We start from the raw sequence: 21,801 nt of genomic DNA on the forward strand, positions 1-21,801 counted from the left end.
GGCGAGCCTCTGTTACTGCCGCACTTCCACTCTCTTCCCCCTGCATGCTATTAAGCCAGAGGCTCGGCTCATATAAATGAGCGAGAGAGGATGAAATACACAAAGGGAAAGCTCTTGCTTCTGCAGTGCACCAGTCGACTCCTTCAACCAAATATATTCCACTCTTACTACAATTACCCTCTCGTGTTTTCCAAGCATGGAGTTCACACGTCTATGTTCTCAGTCTGTGATTGTGTGTGTGGGTGGGTGGGTGATCTGTGTGAAGGTACCTGAACTCCGAAGCCCTGGCAGCGGTATGTTTTACCTTCAGCAACCCCTGGCCCGAGCTGCTTGGATCCCGCAATATAATCACAACCAGAGTCTCTGGCAGGGCTGCCCCCCCCCCCCCCCACTCCACCTCCTCCCTCGGCCCCTGGTTTCTTGTCACTCGTGATTAATGGCACTAGGGCCCCGGCGCGGCTTACGCTGCCAGTTCCAGCGATGTTCCCTTGATACTTAATGAACTCTGACAAACTTCTTTTCCCTTGCTCTGTTGTTCCCTTTCCCCTCCACCACCCCGCCCCTCCCTGTTTAAAATGCACGGCACAGAGCTGCCACTGCTGCACCTAGGGGTTAGCTGTGGACCATTTCTCAAGAGACCAGTGTCTAAAAATAAAGCGCACAATCTTTAAGTGTCCAGACCCTCGGTTGTGTATCAACTGGAGGCTTGTTGCTGATTGAGGATTAAATAAATCGAATTTTTGACTCTTGCAGTGGTTGCCCCTTTTCGTTGAATTGTAACCTATATGCACAACTCTGTTATTGTCGTTTCTTGTGCTTACAGCTGACATTATCCACTGAAAATGAATGAAAATTTTAAATGAATACTTGCTTCAACATAACAGTGAAATCCTGTTGAATTTAAAATGTTAGACTAAAGTAGTGTGGTGCCCCCGGCCTCTCAATGCATATCGAATTGAAATCATGTCATCTGGTCTCTGTCGCCATCTGCTGTCCACATCAGGAAAGTGCGTGATATAACCTTTGTGTTTGTGTGTGTGTGTGTGTGTGTGTGTGTTTGTGTGTTGCTGTAGCAAACATTCCTAAAAAACAATCTACAGTTGTTTTACAAGGTTAATTAGCTGCAACTTAGGGTTACTCAATTAGGGTTACAACAGTAAAACTACATATCCATGCATCACTTTTAACAATCTAATAATGTCCAATTAACAATGTCACTCTGAGAGGCTTTTCTGCCCACCACATTTGTCGGATAATCGAAGTTCCTGACCTATATCTGCAGGGTTTTGTGCAGGCACTGCTGCCATGTGATTGATGATTGGTAGACTGCATGAATAGGCAGGTGTAAAAGTGTTTCTAATAAAGTGCATGTTGAGTGTATGTAGTAAGGTTAGAATGTGTAAAATTACTCCCAAGCAAGACAGGGAGTGATAAGCCAGTGAAAAAACTCTTAAACACATGAGGGAAATGAGCTGGATTGTAAATAATAATAATAATAATAATAATAGAAAACTATTATTAATTCAAATTAATTCATTAGATAATGTGTAAGAGCCTGAATGTGTGTAATTTGGTCAAAGAAGTTAATGAATGTCAATGTGATCAAATTACATAATCATGATCACAGAGGCGTCCAGAAAGTTGATGAATTAAGAGTTGTTTTCCCTTGTTTTGTTTTTCCTCTCTTTCCTTTCTCTTTTCTCTTCTGGGACCCAGACCTTGCTTTCTTGAGGGAAGACATTACAAATGTCACTTCGAATGCTGAGTCGTGATGGGCAGACTAAACCAAATTTTGCGCCTTTTGTAAGGGGTAAGAGGGACCTCAGAGAACCTCCCTCCACTATTTTTTGAAATACATAGTTCAGTCACAATGTGACAATGTATTCAGCCCATTTTTTAATTTATGTTAACACCCTTGGGTCCTGGGTAGTCTGTCCCCTTTCCCCCACCCTTGTGCATTAGCGTCACACCCGTGATGCTAATGTCCGAGCCACAAAGTGAAACATGGACCGAGTTAAACGGTCAAAAGTCTGCCTCAACCACTGCGGAAACAAAACAAAAGAAATCTGGCCACAAGTCACAGTAATTCCTGGTGCCCCCAGGAATATTTCACAATATTTTCACCAATGCTTTTTACTGTCTACATTCAACATCTTGGCAACATTCTCCGTCATTTTGGGATCAACTTACACAGTTAGGCCGATGATACACAACACTTTTTTAATATATATATATATATATATATATATATATATTATTAATCCCCACTCAACCCTTACACTCAGATCAAGAGGAGAAACATTTTTAAAGTAAATAAATATAGTAAAAACTATAATAAATAAGTTTCAAAAAAGGCAAATGAAAAGAAAAAGATAAAAAATTATTATAATAAAAGATTAAAAAAATATAATAATAATGATAAAAAAATAGGAAAAACTACAACAACAACAAAAAACCAAGTAGAAACATGCATGCAGGTATACACGTGCATATACACACACAAACACACCTATACCTCCGTAGAGGGATGGCATATCTATATATAGACACACACCCATAAACAAAGACACAAAATATACAGAAAAATAAGTACACCCATGCACGCGGGGAATTTCCAACTTATGCCCATCGTACCACACACTGAAAAAAGAACAGGAACCTAGCCATAATATGAAGATGATACACAATTCTACCCCTCCACAAAACCAAAGTCTTCTCTTTCCCCCTCTGCCCTCACCTCCTGTCTACAAGCTATCAGCAACTGGATGTCAATCACTCTTTTCAAACTCAATGGAAATAAAAGCCCAAAACCCACCAGTTCACCATAACAGTTGATCTGATTCCCACCTCCTGTCAAAAGTCTCGCCGTCATTCTGGACAGTACACTTTCCTTTGGCCCCCACATCAGCAATATCACACGCACTGTATACTTTCACCTCATCTCTATCATCTCATCCACATCTCCAGACACCACCCCGCCCTCTCCCGACACAATACACAAGTCCTTATTCACGTCCTGTTCCCCACATAGACTACTAAAACGCCCTCCTCACTGGCACCACAAATTGACTTCTCCATTGCCTCCAATCCATTCAGAACTCTGCAGCTCGGATCATCACCCACACCAGATCAAGGGACCATATCACACCCCTCCTCACTCACCTCCACTGGCTTCCTGTAGCCCAAAGGATAAATTACAAAGTTTTACTGCTAACCTTCAAAGCCCCCCTGATTTTATTGACTTAAATGTTATCATTGAGTCCTTGATTTTACTACTGATAAATTTGTCTTTTATTAATGTTTTGTAAGGTGTCCTTGGGTGTCTTAACAGGGGCAGACAAATAAAATGTATTATTATTATTATTATTATTTATTAAGATGCTCTGTCGCATCCACAGGAAGACGCAGGGAGGATGGTGGAGCTGAACTCAGTCTTCAGCCATGACTGTCTGGACAAGATACTGCAGCTTCTCAAGGTCTGAATCCTGCAGCTCGTTGTCACTCAGCTCCAGTTCTCTCAGGTGAGAGGGGTTGGACTTCAGAGCTGAGGCCAGAGAAGAACAGCTGATCTCTGACAACCAGCAGTCACTCAACCTGGAGAAAGAATAAAACACGTGACTGCTGGAAATCATTCAATGTCTGATCATCTGTTCAGAACTGAAGGTTTACAATGTGGAGAATACTATGATGAATAAAGAATAAAACTGGCTTCATGAGAAATATCAGAATAAATGACTTTTCTCTCTTGTGCACCACTGTGGTTTTGTCCTCACTAATGTTTCTATAAGCAGCCTTGTATGTGCGAACACGGAGGACGTCTTCAATCACTGTTCTGAAAAATCACAAGTTGATCGTCTGTCCAATCTGAGAAAGTGCTGAGATGAATTTATGAACTAGTTGAACACATTTGGTCTGATGGTCGTCACTTACGTTTAAAGACACCAGCACACCTGAATTATTTAGAACAATATACAGTTTAAACATGGTGTCTGACCTCAGATTCTCCAGTCGACAGTGTGGACTCTCCAGAAAACCACACAGCTCTTTCACTCCTGAATCCTGCAGCTTGTTGCAGCTCAGCTCCAGTTCTCTCAGGTGGGAGGGGTTGGACTTCAGAGCTGAGGCCAGAGAAGAACAGCTGATCTCTGACAACCTGCAGTTTTCCAACCTGGATAAAGAATAAAACATGTATATGTAGGCGGGTACATCCTGGACTGCAGGGCCGACATAAAGACCTTTCTGACAGGAACTAGAAAAAGAGATCATATTTCTCCAGTGTTAGAATCTCTGGATTGGCTTCCTGGAAAATTCAGAATATAATTCAGAATCCTGCTCCTCACCTACAAAGCCCTCAATAATCAGGCTCCATCATATCTTACCAAGCTCTTGTTCCATATTATCCTAATAGATCACTTCGCTTTGTAAACTCAGGACTACTTGTGGTATGTAAAAGAAGAACGGGAGGCAGAGCCTTCAGCCACCAGGCTCCTCTTGTTAGGATCCTCCCCTTTCCCCTTGTCCTCCTGCCTCCCCTACTCTCTTGCCTTTGTCCCCAGTTTGTGTGCGTGTGTGTGTGTGTTTGGCCCCATCTCGCACTCGATAGCCAGACTACCACCATCTGCTATAGCGTGGGAACCTCAGTCTCCTTCATATGAACTGCCCGCTTGGAGAGCATTACCCCCACCTGAAGAGCCTATGCAGGTGTCTCAGGAGGAACGACAGCGCCGACTGCGGGCTGGTGAGTGCTTCTACTGTGGTCAGTCCGGGCATTTTCAGGCAACCTGTCCCACCCGGCCAAAAGACAGGGCTCGTCAGTAGGGCTGGGGGTACTGACGAGCCAAAACATTTCCACCCGGTCACCCGTTCGAAGACTTTAGATTCCTGCTACTCTGCTAACTCCTCAGTTATCTTTGACACTGTCGGCGTTGATTGACTCGGGGGCAGAAGAAAACTTCATGGACAAGGAGTTAGCTGGACAAGCTGGTGTTGAGTTGGAAAAGTTGTCCATGCCACTCTGTGCTACTGCTCTGGATGGCCGACTCATCGCCAAAATAACACATCACACCCACCCTGTTATTATTAACCTGTCTGGTAATCACCAAGAGGTCATTCAATTCAATATCATTACTGCCCCTGACACCCCACTAGTTTTAGGCTACCCCTGGTTGAAGATCCACAATCCTCACAAACCGTAGATTGGGCTGCTGGTAGAGTTGTGGGGTGGAGTTATTTTTGTCATGGAGCCTGTCTAAAGTCTGCCCTGTCTCCAGCAGAGAAAAAGTGTAATCCACGACCAGCTGTGTTTCAACCCCCTGATCTGTCTGCTGTTCCTCCACAATACCATGACCTTGGCGAAGTTTTCAGCAAGTTTTCAGTAATCAAAAGCAGAATCAGTTCTGCTTTTGATCCCCTGCAGGAAGCCACTGTGTTTTCCAAGTCTTTGCCTACTTAGATGACATCCTGATCTTTTCCCAGAACCTACATGAGCACATCTGTCACGTACGGCAAGTACTCCAACGTCTACTAGAAAATGAACTATTTGTCAAAGTGGAGAAATGTGAGTTTCACACACCCTCTGTCAGCTTCCTAGGGTACATCATTGGAGACGGTGATGTGAAGCCAGACCCCGGGAAGATCCAGGCGGTGGTTAATTGGCCAGAACCTAGCTCCAGTAAAGAGCTTCAGAGGTTCCTGGGTTTTGCCAATTTCTACCGTCGATTCATTCGTGACTACAGTAAAGGGGCCAATCCCCTCACTAAACTCACAACCCCTATTCCATTTGTTTGGTCTCTGGAAGCTGGCAGTGCTTTTAACAGACTCAAGACGTTGTTCACCACGGCCCCAGTCCTAACCCATCCCAACCCCTCTAAACAGTTTATTGTGAAGGTTGATGCCTCTGATACGGGTGTGGGGGCAGTGTTGTCCCAACGTTCCAGTCAAGGTCAGAAGCTCCACACATGTGCCTTTTATTCCCGACGGCTGACCGCTGCAGAACGTAATTATGATGTGGGGAACAGAGAGCTGTTGGCAGTGAAGTTAGCCCTGGAGGAGTGGAGACATTGGCTGGTGGGTTTGGAGCAACCGTTCATCGTATGGAAAGACCCTAAGAATCTTGCATATATCCAGTCGGCCAAGAGACTTAACTCTCGACAGGCCCGCTGGGCGCTGTTTTTCAGTCATTAAACCAGATGCTTTGTCTCTGCAGTTTGGTGGAGAGGTGTCGGAGAGGAGGACGGAGCCCATCCTGCCACCATCTCGGGTGGTGGCGGCTGTCACCTGGGAGGTGGAATCCGCAGTGAAGAAGGCACAAGAACAGCAACCTGACCCAGGTAACGGCCCTGCTAACCGTCTTTTTGTTCCTGACTCTGTACGCTCTCAGGTTCTCTCTTGGGCTCACGGTTCCCGGATCTTTTGCCATCCTGGAGTTAGACGGACCTTAGGCTTGGTTAAGATACGTTTCTGGTGGTCTTCTATGGACAATGATGTAAAGCGGTACGTGGCTGCATGTACTGTTTGTGCAATATGAAAGGCTCTCCATCGGCCGCCTGCTGGTTTGTTGCAACCTCTGCCTGTGCCCCACCGGCCTTGGTCCAATATTGCTCTTGACTTTGTCACTGGACTACCCCCGTCCCAAGGTAATTCCTCCATACTCACCATTGTCGACCGAGTTATTTTTTGTTAATTTTGTGGCCTTGCCCAAACTCCCCTCTGCTCAGGAGACTGCTGACCTCCTGGCTCTCCATGTTTTTCGCCTCCATGGAATTCCTGCTGATATTGTTTCGGACCGGGGTCCACAATTCTTTTCGCAAGTATGGAAAGCATTTTGTTCCGCCCTTGGGGCCACCGTCAGTTTATCCTCTGGTCATCATTCCCAGACCAATGGCCAGGCCGAGAGAGCTAATCAGGACCTGGAATCTTTGTCGCTGCCTCAAACCCCTCCTCCTGGAGTACTCACCTGCCTTGGGTTGAGTATGCACATAACTCTCTCACCTGCTCCGCCACAGGTCTGTCCCCTTTTGAAGCTGCTCTCGGATACCAGCCCCCTCTCTTCCCGGTCCAGGAGGGAGAGATCGCTGTCCCATCGATTCAATACCATCTGAGGCGCTGTAGGAAGCTATGGCAGGACACCAGAGCTGCCCTCCTTTGTACAGCTGAGTCCAACAAGAGGATGGCGGATCGGAAACGTTCTCGAGCCCTGGAGTACAAAACAGGTCAGGAAGTTTGGTTGTCATCCAAGGACATTCAGTTGAAAGTTGAGTCACGTAAATTGGCTCCTCGTTATCTTGGTCCATTCAAGATTGCTGAGGTCATTAACCCATCCGTTGTCAAACTCAAACTGCCTGCTTCCATGAGGATTCATCCCACCTTTCATGTGTCACAGTTGAGGCCGGTGGCTTCAAGTTCTCTCTGCCCTCCAGCCGTACCCCCGCCTCCCACCCCGATCATTGATGGCCATCCTGCCTTTACAGTCCGCCGCCTCTGGGATGTGCGTCGCCGGGGACGGGGTTTCCCGTATCTGGTTGATTGGGAGGGTTACGGTCCTGAAGAGAGGTCATGGGTTCCCCGCTCCCGGATCTTGGATCGTGTCATGGTCAGGGAATTCCAGGCGGCACACCCTGAGAAACCCGGTGGGACGCCTGGAGGCGCCCGTTGAGGGGGGGTACTGTTAGGATCCGCCCCCTTCCCCTTGTCCTCCTGCCTCCCCTACCCTCTTGCCTGTGTCTCCAGTCTGTGTGTGTGTGTGTGTGTGTGTGTCTGTCTGGAGCTGGGCGTCGCCATGGTCTCTGCTCTCCTGGATGCAATCAAGCCTGCACAGCTGCTGCCAATCCTGCCATCATCTCACCCTCAGTCTGCAGTACTTAAGACCGGCTCATTCTTCCACTCATCGCCAGATCGTACAGTCATCTTCCGTGGTATTATGTCAGGTCTCAGGTTATTTCATGTGTCTAGATCTAACTTCCAAGTTTAAGTCAACTTTCCGTAATTCCTGCTCCAGATCCAGTCCCATGGTTTATGCTGCCTTGCCTCGTCCAGCTCCATCCGTCAAGTTACCTGCCAGGATCAAGTCCCCGGAATCGCTCCCCAGCCCGCCTCTGGAGTTTAGCCCACCAGTCCTGGATCACCGCCGCATAGCCTGGAACTCCAGTCCTCCATTGTTGTGTGTAAATAAATGCCCTTTACTTACCTCAAACCATCTCCCTGTCTTCTGTGCGTGAGCGCTTTGCATTTGAGTCCAGGCCTTCCCCGTGAGAGATCACAACACCTCTCCTCTGGAACCAGGGAGGTAGACACCCTCTCTACATTTAAGGTTAGACTGAAACCTTCCTCTTTGATAAAGCTTATAGTTAGAGCTGCTCAGGTGTTTACTGAACCATCTCTTAGTTATGCTGCTATAGGCCTGGACTGCTGGGGGAACTCCCATCATGCATCTCTCTCTCTCGCTCTGCCCCCATATGTTTTCATTACATGTCACTAACTCTCTGTTTTCTCTCTCCCCTAGTGTATGTCTGACTCCAGAGCTGCAGGAGCTAAATGCCTTATCATTATTATTATTATTTAATTTTTTTAATTATTATTAACAATGCCATTGCATCTACTGGTGTCAGTATTATAAATAAAAGTATCAGTCTTGTAGAGATGAAAGCAACTATTATACAGCTGCTCTCTCTCTCTCTCTCTCTCTCTCTCTCTCTCTGTCTCTGTCCCACATTTTCTCCTCATCCCGACCGATCGCAGCAGATGTTCCGCCCACAACTGAGTTCGGTTCTGCCAGAGATTTCTTCCTGTTCAAAGGGAGTTTTTTTTTCTCTTTCACAGTCACCAAGTGTTGCTCATTGTGGGAACTGTTGGGTTTCTCTGTAATATTGCGAGGTCTCAACCTCTCAGCCAAATCAATTAAATTTAATTGAATTGAATATAAACAGAAATTTTCCCGCCACACCTACTGTGTTCTGCATTTTGAGTCCAACATTCTGTGATTCTTAACAGTAACAGTCAGTGAACTGACCTCAGAGTCTCCAGTCTACAGTGTGGACTCTCCAGAAAACCACACAGCTCCTTCACTCCTGAATCCTGCAGCTTGTTGATGCTCAGCTCCAGTTCTCTCAGGTAGGAGGGGTTGGACTTAAGAGCTGAGGCCAGAGAAGAACAGCTGATCTCTGACAAACTACAGAGACTCAACCTGGATAAAGAATTAAGCAAAGAATAAAATCAGTGATAATCCTGAACAATGAGTTTTTCTCTAAAGTGATAAGAGAGACTGTGTCTGTCTGTTATGTGACTTTAGTACAAACGTTTCTGCTGGAAACCATTCAGTGTCTGATCATCTGTTCAGAGCTAAAGGTTTACAATGTGGAGAATAATATGATGAATAAAGAATAAAACTGACTTCATGGGAAATATCAGAATAAATGACTTTTCTCTCTTGTGCACCACTGTGGTTTTGTCCTCACTAGTGTTTCTATAAGCAGCCTTGTATGTGCGAACACAGACGACATCTTCAGTCACTGTTGTATATAATGAAAAGTTTGTCATCTGTCCAGTCTGTGAAAGTGAATTGATGAACTAGTTGTACACATTTGGTCAGATGGTCGCCACTGATAATAACAGACACCAGCACACCTGAGATATTTATAACAATATACAGTGTAAACATGGTGTCTGACCTCAGAGTCTCCAGTCGACAGTGTGGACTCTCCAGAAAACCACACAGCTCCTTCACTCCTGAATCCTGCAGCTTGTTGTTGTTCAGCTCCAGTTCTCTGAAGTGGGAGGGGTTGGACTTCAGAGCAGAGGCCAGAGAAGAACAGCTGATCTCTGACAACCTGCAGAGACTCAACCTGGATAAACAATAAAACATGAGACTTTAGAAAATAAATGCTGCTTCAAATCATTCAGTGTTTCATCTTCTGTTCAGCACTGAAGAAAGTTGAGAACATGGAAGTTTAGAAAACTGAAACTCCAAAAACCTTAAATACTAAATTTTTCAGTCAGTGTGAGATGAACTTTCATGCTCCAACTCACATATACTGAATGTTTGTTTAATTGTCTGATAACATAATATGAACAAAATATTTAAACGTGAAACACTATGACACATTAAAAGTGAGATTTGTCTTTGTCTCCACGTTGCTCGGCCACAGTCAGTGGACCATATTCCACAGTCACAGCTGAGGGCCAAGGGGGACTGGGTCTTTTCCATCCAGGCCCCCACTCTTTGGAACAACCTGCCTGGTGCAACACTTTCTAAAGCTGTTTTCAGACAGGACCTCTGGAGAATGTCGGCAGATTGCTTCCCGATATTTTCCTGAGTTTGTCGTTCACATTTGGCAAACAGCAGGAGATTGTAGGAATCAAACACGTCCAGGAAAGCAGGAAAAACACACATGGGCACACTCAGACATTCTCTGGAGATTTGACTAGAGGACTGGCAGGATAAATTCCTGTAAATGTCCAGAGCAACATCTGTGGACATTAATGTTCTCACCACAGCCCCTCCAGAGAAGTTCAGAACAATGTCTGAATGCAGCCTAACTGTGCTGTGAAAGGTGCTATATGAATAAAGTTTATTATGACTATTACTATTATAAAAATGAAGAAGAAAATGTAAACATGGTGTCAAACCTCACAGTCTCCAGTCTACAGTGTGGACTCTCCAAAAAAACACACAGCTCCTTCACTCCTGAATCCTGCAGCTCGTTGTGGCTCAGCTCCAGTTCTCTCAGGTGGGAGGGGTTGGACTTCAGAGCTGAGGCCAGAGAAGAACAGCTGATCTCTGACAAACTGCAGTTCTCTAACCTGGATAAAGAATAAAACATGCAGATGTAGGTGAGGTACATCCTGGAATGCAGGGCCGACACAAAGACCCGTTCAGACCTGGTATTAACATCCTGATCCGATCACTAGTAGTCTGTTCTAAGTACAGAAGGTGTGAACCCTCATTTGAGACCCCATCACACGTGTCCATAGTCTTTATCAATGTGAAAGTGACTGTACTGGGCCACATTGAAACTCCACCTACTTAGCTGACGTCCTCTGACTCGCTACATGTTCATAATGAACCAAAGTATTTTTACACTCCTTCACATACACTCATTCATTTGTGGGCACTGTCACAATATCAACACTGACTGCCACATATTGATTTCTGTTCATTATTCTATGACGTTGGGCTGCAACGGTTATTTATTTATTTATTATACCGCACGTTATGAAGGGTCAATCGCTAGGACTGTAACTATGGCTGGGTGGGAGTGTGTAACCACTGTGGTGCATCAGCAAGAATGTAGAGATGCTGGGTTCCTCTTCAATGATGTTTATTAACAACAGTGATTTAAGCGTGTGTGTGTGTGTGTGTGTGTGTGTCGTTATAAATACAACAGGAAAGGCTGACAGTAGTAGGCTGCACAGCGGTGTAGTGGTTAGCACTGTCGCCTCACAACAAGAAGGTTCTGGGTTTGAATCCCGGTTAAAAAAACCAAGGCCTTTTTGTGTGGAGTTTGCATGTTCTCCCTGTGTTGTTCGTCTCTGTATGTGGCCCTGCGATATTCTGGCGACCTGTCCAGGGTGTACCCCCCCTCTCACCCAATGCCAGCTGGGATTGGCTCCAGCCCCCCTGACATCAGATGCTTTCACTCTCATCGACTTGCACCTACTGCAGCTATAAATAATTCAAACATGGCCGGCAGCACATGTTTGCAGGCAGGCAAGACTGAAACTTAACCAAAGCACTGATTGGCTAACTATAATTCACACATTAAAATGTCCTTCAAGCACAGCCACCCCCAAATTCTCATAGTCAAATTTGTTGTCATATAGAACGACAAGTGGTCTCTGGTGCCGTCTCAGCTAGGGCAGGAAGCTGAATGAGACAGGAGACTGGCCAGTTGTAGATGTTGTCATTCACCTTGATCTTAGCCATCCTGATCCTTCCATCTGCGCTTGGAATTACCTTGGTGATTCGTCCAATAGGACAGATCACCCTCGGGAGCTGTGTGTCCACGATCATGGCGACAACTCCAGGCTGTAGTGGGGTTGTCTCTTTCTGCCACTTGGTTATGTCTGCAGGGCGGAAAGGTAGTGCCTGATCAATTTCCTCCAGAAGTGGTTGGCCATGACCTGTGTGTGTCTCCAACGGTGACGGCTTAACAGCTCGGACTCCGGGCACACCACCTGTGGTAGCCATTGGTCTGGCCGCTCCATCAAGAGCAGGTTTGGTGTTACTGGACCTGGGTCTGCGACATCACTGGAGACATACCCAAGGGGCTTCGAGTTGAGGATTCCCCCTCCTCAATCTGTACCGTGTGCAGGACTTTCTCCCTCAATAACAGTCTGTCTCTGGATAGTGGCATACAGGGCAGCTTTGATTGATTTCATTTCTCTCTTCCAATTGCCCCCAAAGTGCGCAGGCTTGAATATTAATTTGACCTGCTGTTTGCCCAGCTCTGACTGGAGAGTGAGGTGCAAGGCCTTACGAGTCATGAAGCTCTCTTTCAGCTCCTTTGAAATTTGTGCCGTGATCTGACAGAAGCTAGGTCATCCTGATCCTTCCATCTGCGGAAGGATTTCCCTTGCATAAAATAAGTTTGCGGAGGGCCATAAGGAATGAATCCTGGACCAGACCACTCAAGACAACTATGTGGACAGCCCGCGTAGTTAGGCACTTGCAAAGTATCCCCCAATGCTTCTCATTCTGCCATCCAACTCTAAATACGAAGGGACAAAAGCAATCCATGCCTGAAGAGAAGAAGGGTGGTTTCAGCAGCCGCAGACAAACAGATGTAAGGTCTGCCATCTGTGGGACTGTAGGTTTCGCTCTCCATCTCTGACAATCGGTACAGGAGTGCTGGTGCCGCTTTACAACCTCCGGCCATGGAGGATCCAGTACTTACATCGGAGTTCTGCAAAGAGACACTCAGATCCTGGATGACACAGGTCTCTGTCGGCTTTCTGAATGATGTGTTTGGTCACCTGGTGGGCTGGGTCCAGAAAAATGGGGTGAATAGTTTCTGGGTCAAGCAAATCACCTTATCTCTATCTCCTTTGGGTTTCACACTCTCTTTTTCACCTACTGTGTTCTGCACTTTGAGTCCAACGTTCTGTTAATCTTAACAGTAACAGTCAGTGAACTGACCTCAGAGTCTCCAGTCTACAGTGTGGAATCTCCAGAAAACCAGACAGCTCCTTCACTCCTGAATCCTGCAGCGTGTTGTCACTCAGGTCCAGTTCTCTCAGGTGGGAGGGGTTGGACTTAAGAACTGAGGCCAGAGAAGAGCAGCTGATCTCTGACAAACTGCAGAGACTCAACCTGGATAGAAAATAAAACAAAGGATAAAATCAGTGATAATCCTGTACAATTAGTTTTTTCTCTAAAATGAGTAGAGACTTTGTCTGTCTGTTATTGTGGATCACCATAATGACAAAAAAACATTCATACACCTTTTCATGTCAACACAGACTCATCACCTGCTGCTGCCCTTAGTCCATTCTGTAACTAGAAGGTAAATATCAAATCCGAGATATTCAACTAAAAACCTATTTATTCTTTCATGTGTGATATGACTTTCTTCCCCTGTAGGTTTGTGAGACTAAAACATGTTCAAAATAGAGACTGGTCCTGATGGTCAGGTCCATTCCATCTGGTTCCTCAGCCAACAATCCCTGATTGTGTCTTTCATTCACTTCCTGTGTTTAGTTGATCTGTGCCACTATCAGGCTCGTCTGCTAATTGGTCACTGAATCACAAATAAAATTACTTCTTGCATCGATGAGAACAGAACAACAGTTTCATACATCTGTTTTGAAGAAAAATGCAACTGGATCCTTTGAACACTGACTTTTCACAGATCTGTCAAATTCATCACTTCTGGGACATGAGCATCACCAGAAACCTGAAACATATCTCTGCTGTCTCCACTGCTCTAGATCACACCACTATGTTGTAAAATTTAACATGTATGTGTCCAACACAAATACAACAGATCCAGTCACTGAACTGACCTCAGAGTCTCCAGTCTACAATGTTGACTCTCCAGTCCAGCAGACAAAACCTTCACTCCTGAATCCTGCAGGTCGTTTTCAGTCAGCTCCAATTCTGTCAGGTGGGAGGGGTTGGACTTCAGAGCTGAGGCCACTACTTCACAGTGAGTCTCTGAGAGTCGACAGCCAATAAATCTGTGGATTGAGAAAATATAAAGCCAGACAATTTGTGATAAAAAAAATCTCATTGTGTTGGACATGAAACAATAATACTCATCCCTCTCTCTTATACTTGTAGACTTTTCATGTGAATCTGTGTTTTATTTGAATCTGAGATGAATGAATGAAAAGCATGATATTGACTCTGATGTGCTCTTATATAGCCACATATATGAGGACACGTCCTTAATTTTCAAACTCGTAGTCTCAACTACCAACTGATGCTGACTCAGGTGACATCATTTGAGGAAACTCCTCAGCTTCCTCTGGAGACACTAACGGTTTGATTCTGCAGTTTTCTGATGAATCGTTCTCAGCAACAACTACAAACAAGCTGAGGTGTAAGATCAGGAATCATTTCACACTGAGTGAACTGAACTACTGATCTATACTGATTGATCATGTTACTGATCATGTCTCGACCAATGACGGTGTATAAAGGTGGACGACATGACAGCTCCCAAAAGTGAAGCCAAAAGATCTGGGTCGCCCCCTGGTGGCTGGCTGCAGTAAAGGTCATAAACCAGTATGTTTAGTTTTAATTAGTTATTAGATGCTATACCAACATGGTGACACAACATAATTGTCAGCTAAGACTGGCTTGTGATTGGTCGGGCAGGCGATCAGTAGGACCTCGATACCACGGCTCCACTCCCCAATCACTATTGCAGAGTCTGATTCCAAATGATGTCACCAGCACATGACGGCGCCTAAATCCAAGATATTTTGGCTTCATTTTAGTGCAGTGGGAGGAAGTGGAGACGTCGTCCATCATTGGTGTGGACTCACCGAGCCTTTCTGCAGTTCCTGACAGCTGGGATCAGTCTCTGCCGTCCCTCCCATGATGTGTTGTACTTGTTCAGGTCCAACTCATCCAGAACATCCTCTGACATCTGTAGCATGTAGGCCAGAGCAGAGCAGTGGATCTCAGAGAGTTTCTTCTCTGATCTATTCTCTGACTTCAGGAAGTCGTGGATCTCCTGGTGTATTGAGAGGTCGTTCATCTCCATCAGACAGTGGAAGATGTTGATGCTTCTGTCAGGGGAGATTTTATAATAAGTGTTCATCTCCTTCAGGTTGTCGATGACTCTCTGAATGATTTCTGGATCGTTCTCTGTCTGACCCAGCAGGCCTCTTAAGAGTCTTTGGTTGGACTCCAGACAGAGGCCGTGAAGGAAGCGGACAAACAGATCCAGGTGGCCATTTTGACTTTCAAGGGATTTCTCCATGGTTGTCTTCAGAAAGACTTCCAGAGAAGGGTCATGTTGTGTGTTGTTCCAATTTTTCCCCAGTAAATCGTTGACTACTTTTTTGTTTCTGTTGTTGTAACAGTGGAACATGTAAACTGCAGCCAGAAACTCCTGAACGCTCAGATGAACAAAGCAGTAGACGGTTTTCTGGAAGATCACACACTCTTTTCTGAAGATCTCAGTACAAACTCCTGAGTACACCAAGGCCTCTGTGGCATCAAGACCACAGCGCTCCAGGTCTTCTTGGTAGAACATGATGTGTCCTGTCTCCAGATGTTCAAATGCCAGCCTCCCCAGCTTCAGGAGATCTCCCCTGTCATCCTCCGTCAGCTCCTGTGGACTTGTCTCACATCTCTTATGATACTTGTTTTTCTTCCTCTTTGTCTGAACCAGCAGGATGTGTGAGTACAGGTCAGTCAGGGTCTTGGGCAGCTCTTCTCTCTGGTCTGTGGTCAACATGTGCTCCAGAACTGTAGCAGTGATCCAGCAGAAGACTGGGATTAGACACATGATGTGGAGGCTCCTGGACGTCTTCATGTGTGAGATGATTCTGCTGGAAAGCTCTTCATCACTGAACCTTTTCCTGAAGTACTCCTCCTTCTGGAGCCTCGTACTTCTGTTACCCTGTCAACACAAGTAGGAGGGATCTGATTGGCCGCCGCAGGTCTGGAAGTAATCCAGACGAGAGCGGAGGGAAGCAAATTCCCCTGCATGAGGTTCGTCAGCAGCACATTGACTGATGACCTCTGTGTGACATCAGACACAACCTTCCTGTGGTTGAAATCCAGAGAAAGTCTGCTTTCATCCAGGCCGTCAAAGATGAACAACAGTTTACAGACAGCGAGCTTCTCCGCTGTGACCTTCTGTAATGTTGGATGGAAAACATGGAGCAGCGCAAGAAGACTGTATTGTTCGTCTTTGATCAGGTTCAGCTCCCTGAATGAAAGCAGAATCAGCAGACTGACGTCTTGGTTTTCCAAACCCTCCGCCCAGTCCAGAGTGAACTTCTGCACTGAGAAGGTTTTTCCAACACCAGCGACGCCGTTCATCAGGACGACTCTAATGCGTCTCTGCTGGTCGGGTTCGGCTTTAAAGATGTCGTGGGACTTGATGGAAGTTTCATGGAGGGACTTCTTCTTGAAAGTTGTCTCAAGTTGCCTCACCTCATGTTGGGTATTGACCTCTTCACTCTGTCCCTCTGTAATGTAGAGCTCAGTGAAGATCGTGTTGAGGAGGGTTTCACTTCCTCTTTCATCACTTCCTTCAGTCACACGTTCAAATCTCCTCCTCAGACTGATCTTATGTTCATGTAGAACATGCTGCAGACCACTATCTGCTGAAAGACAAGAACCAGTCAGACTCAAGACAGAGAATCTACTGATCACTTTCATTAGATACATCTAACTATAAACAGAGAAATCTGACAACTGCTCAGAAGATCGATTTCAAAAATGGAGGGTGTTTAACTGAGGACCCGAGGAAGTGCAGTGTTGACTGTCAAGGTATTTTGGATGAACATAACAAGAAAATCAAAAAAACAAACTATAAATAATTGATATAAACCTTACACACCCATGTAACTGTAAGTTGGATGCAAGTGCAGCAATCACAAATGAACCTTGTCGACTGTGAAGTTTTTTGACTGATGCTCTCAAGAAAAGCTTCCAGCTGGATTAAAGCTAAACAGTCAACCCCCCACTGACAGATGCATTCTGAACTGGGAACTTTATTAAAAACTCAAGGCAGGCAAAGGTTTTTAATCTTGTGGTTTTTACAATTATCTGAAAATTCAATGCTGCACAGAGCTGCTCTGACCTGCTGTCTGAGCTCCAGGTCCTGGGATTCTGGATCTTTGTCCACACTGGGGACAGGTGGTCTCTCCTGGTGAAGACGACTGATCCCAGGATGAGGTGATGCAGCGTCTGCAGAGCCAGTGTCCACAGCTGGTAGAGAATGGATCCTTCAGGACGTCCTGACAAGAAGCACAGCAGGACGACAGCTTCTCCACAGAAACATGACTCCTCTCCTCTCTGTGGACATGAAGACGTTTCTTTATGACACATTACATCAGTGATGGCAAACCCACATCTCACTACTTGAATGCAAATATCATCTCATCCAATCTTTTTCACGTTACATGCAATTATACATTTGCAAGTTGTGGTGTGAACATTTCCATTGACTTTTCCCATTTTTGTAGCTTTGAAAAGCAAAAAAAATATTTAAGCAGTGCTGTTTCTCTTCAGTGTTCCTGCACAAAAGCTCTGAGCAGCTTCAATAAAGAGCAAACACAATGTGACTGTGACTTTAGACAAAACCTGAGTAAAGACCTTTGGCACCGACTAATAAATGTGAAATCTATTTCAACACTGAATCATCTTCAGATCAGTTCACAGTAGAAACAGTCTCTTACTCAGACTGTGAGGGTCCAGGTTCAGTACTGAAGTTTGGAGGATCATCTTTGGACCAGTCACTCTTCATAGACACACAGCTGAACACTGGAGACTCTGATCTTTGTCTGTGGACAGACCAAATATGTTAATCACATCAGTCGAACTTGTAATGAGCATTTTCCCGTTCTGAACATTTCCTATATGACTGGGAACTGTGAAGAGTTTCTGCATCTACATGTTGGAGGTTGATTTAATGAACCAGACACAAAGTGAGGTGTGGACACAGTCTCTTACTCAGAGTGTGAGGGTCCAGGTTCAATCGAGAAGTTTGGAGGATCATTTTTGGACCAGTCACTCTTCATAGACACACAGCTGAACACTGGAGACTCTGATCTTTGTCTGTGGACAGACCAAATATGTTAATCACATCAGTCGAACTTGTAATGAGCATTTTCCCGTTCTGAACATTTCCTGCATGACTGGGAACTGTGAAGAGTTTCTGCATCTACATGTTGGAGGTTGATTTAATGAACCAGACACAAAGTGAGTGGTGGACACAGTCTCTTACTCAGAGTGTGAGGGTCCAGGTTCAATACTGAAGTTTGGAGGAATATCTTTGGACCAGTCACTCTTCATAGACACACAGCTGAACACTGGAGACTCTGCTCTGTCCTCGTCTTCCTCCAAATCACTCATCTTCTCTGGTCTGAGAGGTGAAGCGCCAACACTGGAGACATACAAGCTCATTATAATAAACACAGTCAGTCCTGCAGCTCCAAAGTTAGAGGATTCTCATTTCTTTTACATGTGTAGAATTAAAAGCACCCTATTATTTTTTCATCCATCATAAAAAAAAGTTTGACTCAACATGTATATCAGGTATGTCTATTCCAGGCATTATGGTACAAGTGCTCGGCATGAAAGTTAAACCTGTTTGACGTGTGATTCAGACAAAGTGTGAGGCTGTACATTTTAACTTGTTGTTTGTGTCATGACTTAATGGCCTTATTCTTGAAACAAGCATTAAGGCAATCTTTTATTCCAATATGTAACAGGAGGAAATTAGTATGGAGTGATTATGCAAATTGAAATGGCATTCCCTTTTGACTGCTGGGGTTTATTGATATGATTGTTTAATATCAGTGGTGAGAGGCTCATAGTAACTCTTCTTCCCGTTTCTACAGTGGTCGACTGTTTCTCCATGTTTGTTTGTTTCCTCTTTTCTGCTGCTGGAGAAACAAACTCTTCTCTACGACCCTTGACCTTCCTCCCACGCTGCATCACCACATGCACAGATGCTCATCCAGGGATCACAACTTGGGACTGTCACCATTTGAAACTGCTCACAGCTTTCTACACACTTGACTTCATGTTTCACCTCCGTTCTACGGTCCACAGAGAGAAAATTCCAGTCAAACAATATGAACGTACCTGTGTCACTTTCCTGTTTTCCTCCGGTTCTGCTCAGTTACAATGGAGTCTGACTCCACTGAACACTTTCGTTTTTAGCTGCTCCTCCCCTCTCTCTGCGTGTTTGTGTGTGTCTGTTAGTGGGTGTGTCTCAAAAGGAGCAAGGATATGTATGTCATTTCCAGAAACATGGTCAAATTAACTTTCACACAAGGCTCATGGGAGATGTAGTTTATGAACACTGACAAGGAAAAAGTCTAGTTTCATCCCAACTAAAATGAGGTGTTGGTATTTTACTTTACTATGCGTTAAAAGCCGCAGCACGAGTTCTGACAGGAACTAGAAAAAGAGATCATATTTCTCCAGTATTCAAAATAATGCTCCTAACCTACAGAGCCCTTAATAATCAAGCTCCATCATATCTTACAGAGCTCATAGTTTCATATCATCCCAATAGATCACTTCGCTCTGTCAATGGAGGACTACTTGTGGTTCCCAGAGTCTGTAAAAGTAGAATGGGAGGCAGAGCCTTCAGCCACCAGGCTCCTCTCCTCTTGAACCAGCTCCCAGTTTGTGTCAGGGATGCAGATACCCTGTCTACATTTAAAGTTAAACTTAAAACCTTCCTTTTTGATAAAGCTTATAGTTAGAACTGCTCAGGTGTTTAATAAACCATTTCTTTATTATGCTGTTATAGGCCTAGACTGCTGGGGGAACTTATACCATGAGCATCTTTCTCCCTCTCCCGTTCTCTCCTTCTCCCTCTCTCTCTCTCTCTCTCTCTCTTTATCTCGCTCTCTTTCTCCCACTTTTTTCGATCTCTCTCTCTCTCTCTCTGCACCCATGTATCTACATTACATGTCGCTAACTCTGTTTTCTCTCTCCCCTAGTAGATCTGACCCCAGAGCTGCAGGATCCAAACCCGTCATTATTATTTTTACTATTATTATTATTAATAACATCATTGTATTTATAAGTATCAGTTTTCACTAATTATAAGTATCAGTCTGGTAGAAATTAAAGCAACTGTTATCCAACCCCCCTATCCCCCGATATGTTTACAGTACATGTCACTAACCCTGTTTGTGTTTTCTATCTCTCCTAGTGTATCTCTGACCCCAGAGCTGCAGGACCCAAACCCGTCCTGTCCTCTCTCTCTCTCTTCTCTCCTACTGTCTCTCCTCTCACCCTCTTTCTGCCCACCTCTCCTCTCTTCCTCATTTCTCTCCTCACCCCAACCGGTCGAGACAGATGACCGCCCACAACTGAGTCTGGTTCTGTCAGAGATTTCTTCTGTTAAAAGGGAGTTTTTTCTCTCCACCGTCGCCAAGTGCTTTGCTCATTGTGGGATTTGTTGGGTTTTCCCTGTAATATTGTAATATTGACCTCACTATGTAAAGTGCCTTGAGACAATGTATGTTGTGATATGGTGCGATACAAATAAAATTTAATTGAATTGAAAAAAACGATTGACAGAATTTTAGAACAGAGCCTTTAATATATACACTGGATGATGATAGCTTACAACAATCATCTAAAGGAGGAGCAGGAGGATCCACCAGAGCCGTTGAGAGAGTGTCGCAACAATGGAAGTCCAAAATGCTTGCACATGACTCATGTAGACTTCAGATAGTTCCGGGTGCACAATTCAAATCCATTATTCAGAGCGACAGAACTGCGATTTTTGGTAGTTAGTAGTCAATACATGTATTAATTTACACTATAGCAGACAGACATGTCTATGTAGTTGCTCTATGATTTTTAAAGTTACTTAAAAAGGATTTCTGTTAAATGTTAGAGCTGTCATAATGGTAAAGTACACGTCACAGTATGTTAATGTCTTCATATGTTTTTATGTGTTGCATGTGTCACCTCACATTATATTTTTATTGTATCTATTTGCACTGAAAAAATTGCACTAAATTATTAAGAATTAAATTGCATTGCAACTAATATGAAGACACTAATTGTAAAAACACATTGTTATAGTAATGATAAACACAAATACTTACATGTTAAAGCCCCAGTGTGCAATTTTTTTACTTTTCACGCGGCATCTGGTGGTAAAGTTGCAAACCGCAACCAACTGAACATCCGACAGGGGACATTGGACCGTTTTCTGCGACCGTATTTAATGCTGCATTCCATTATACCTCGGAACCGCTCCGACCCCGGAAGTCAGGGTGGTGATTTTTTTCCCATCTTGTAAGTCAGAGTGGAACCGGAACGCAGCACAACATGACGTAGCAAACATGGCCATTTCCACGGAGGTCAGACCCCCCAGATGTTCCGATATTTAACTCATTCAAAGTTGACGAAAAAACATTGGTTACTTTGTTGCAGGTGATAATACATATCTGAACACACAATTATGGACAATCTATTACATTTCTGTGAATACGTTCATCTACATATTACACACTGTAAGCTTTACGTATAAAATAACATTTATAGAAAAAGAATACTTTTATTGTGACGTCAATTCCCGGTAAAGTCATAATTTACTTTCTATTTGCACAATCGTGTAACAAACGGTTAAAATTACCTTCAGT

The 21,801-nt window shown here is 44.5% G+C and overlaps 1 protein-coding gene and 1 long non-coding RNA gene across 2 annotated transcripts; one reads left to right on the forward strand and one right to left on the reverse strand.

Moving 5' to 3' along the window:
* Positions 1–428: 428 nt before the first annotated feature.
* On the reverse strand, positions 429–19,378 carry si:dkey-13n15.11 (NACHT, LRR and PYD domains-containing protein 14). The gene is given in 14 exon segments (XM_035640588.2): positions 429–3,594; positions 3,995–4,168; positions 9,008–9,181; positions 9,666–9,839; positions 10,624–10,797; positions 13,133–13,306; positions 13,999–14,172; positions 14,986–16,051; positions 16,054–16,782; positions 17,262–17,476; positions 17,860–17,964; positions 18,134–18,238; positions 18,408–18,566; positions 19,271–19,378. Coding segments are annotated over 13 exon segments (3,558 nt in total). The 5' UTR covers positions 18,536–18,566; positions 19,271–19,378; the 3' UTR covers positions 429–3,428.
* Positions 4,568–8,166, forward strand: LOC118314265. The gene is made up of 3 exons (XR_007030503.1): positions 4,568–4,738; positions 6,206–7,913; positions 7,997–8,166. It is a non-coding gene; the product is annotated as an uncharacterized LOC118314265 (long non-coding RNA).
* Positions 19,379–21,801: the final 2,423 nt, after the last annotated feature.

Source organism: Scophthalmus maximus, chromosome 3 (assembly GCF_022379125.1).
Source record: "Scophthalmus maximus strain ysfricsl-2021 chromosome 3, ASM2237912v1, whole genome shotgun sequence".
In the NCBI taxonomy this organism is placed as follows: domain Eukaryota; kingdom Metazoa; phylum Chordata; class Actinopteri; order Pleuronectiformes; family Scophthalmidae; genus Scophthalmus; species Scophthalmus maximus.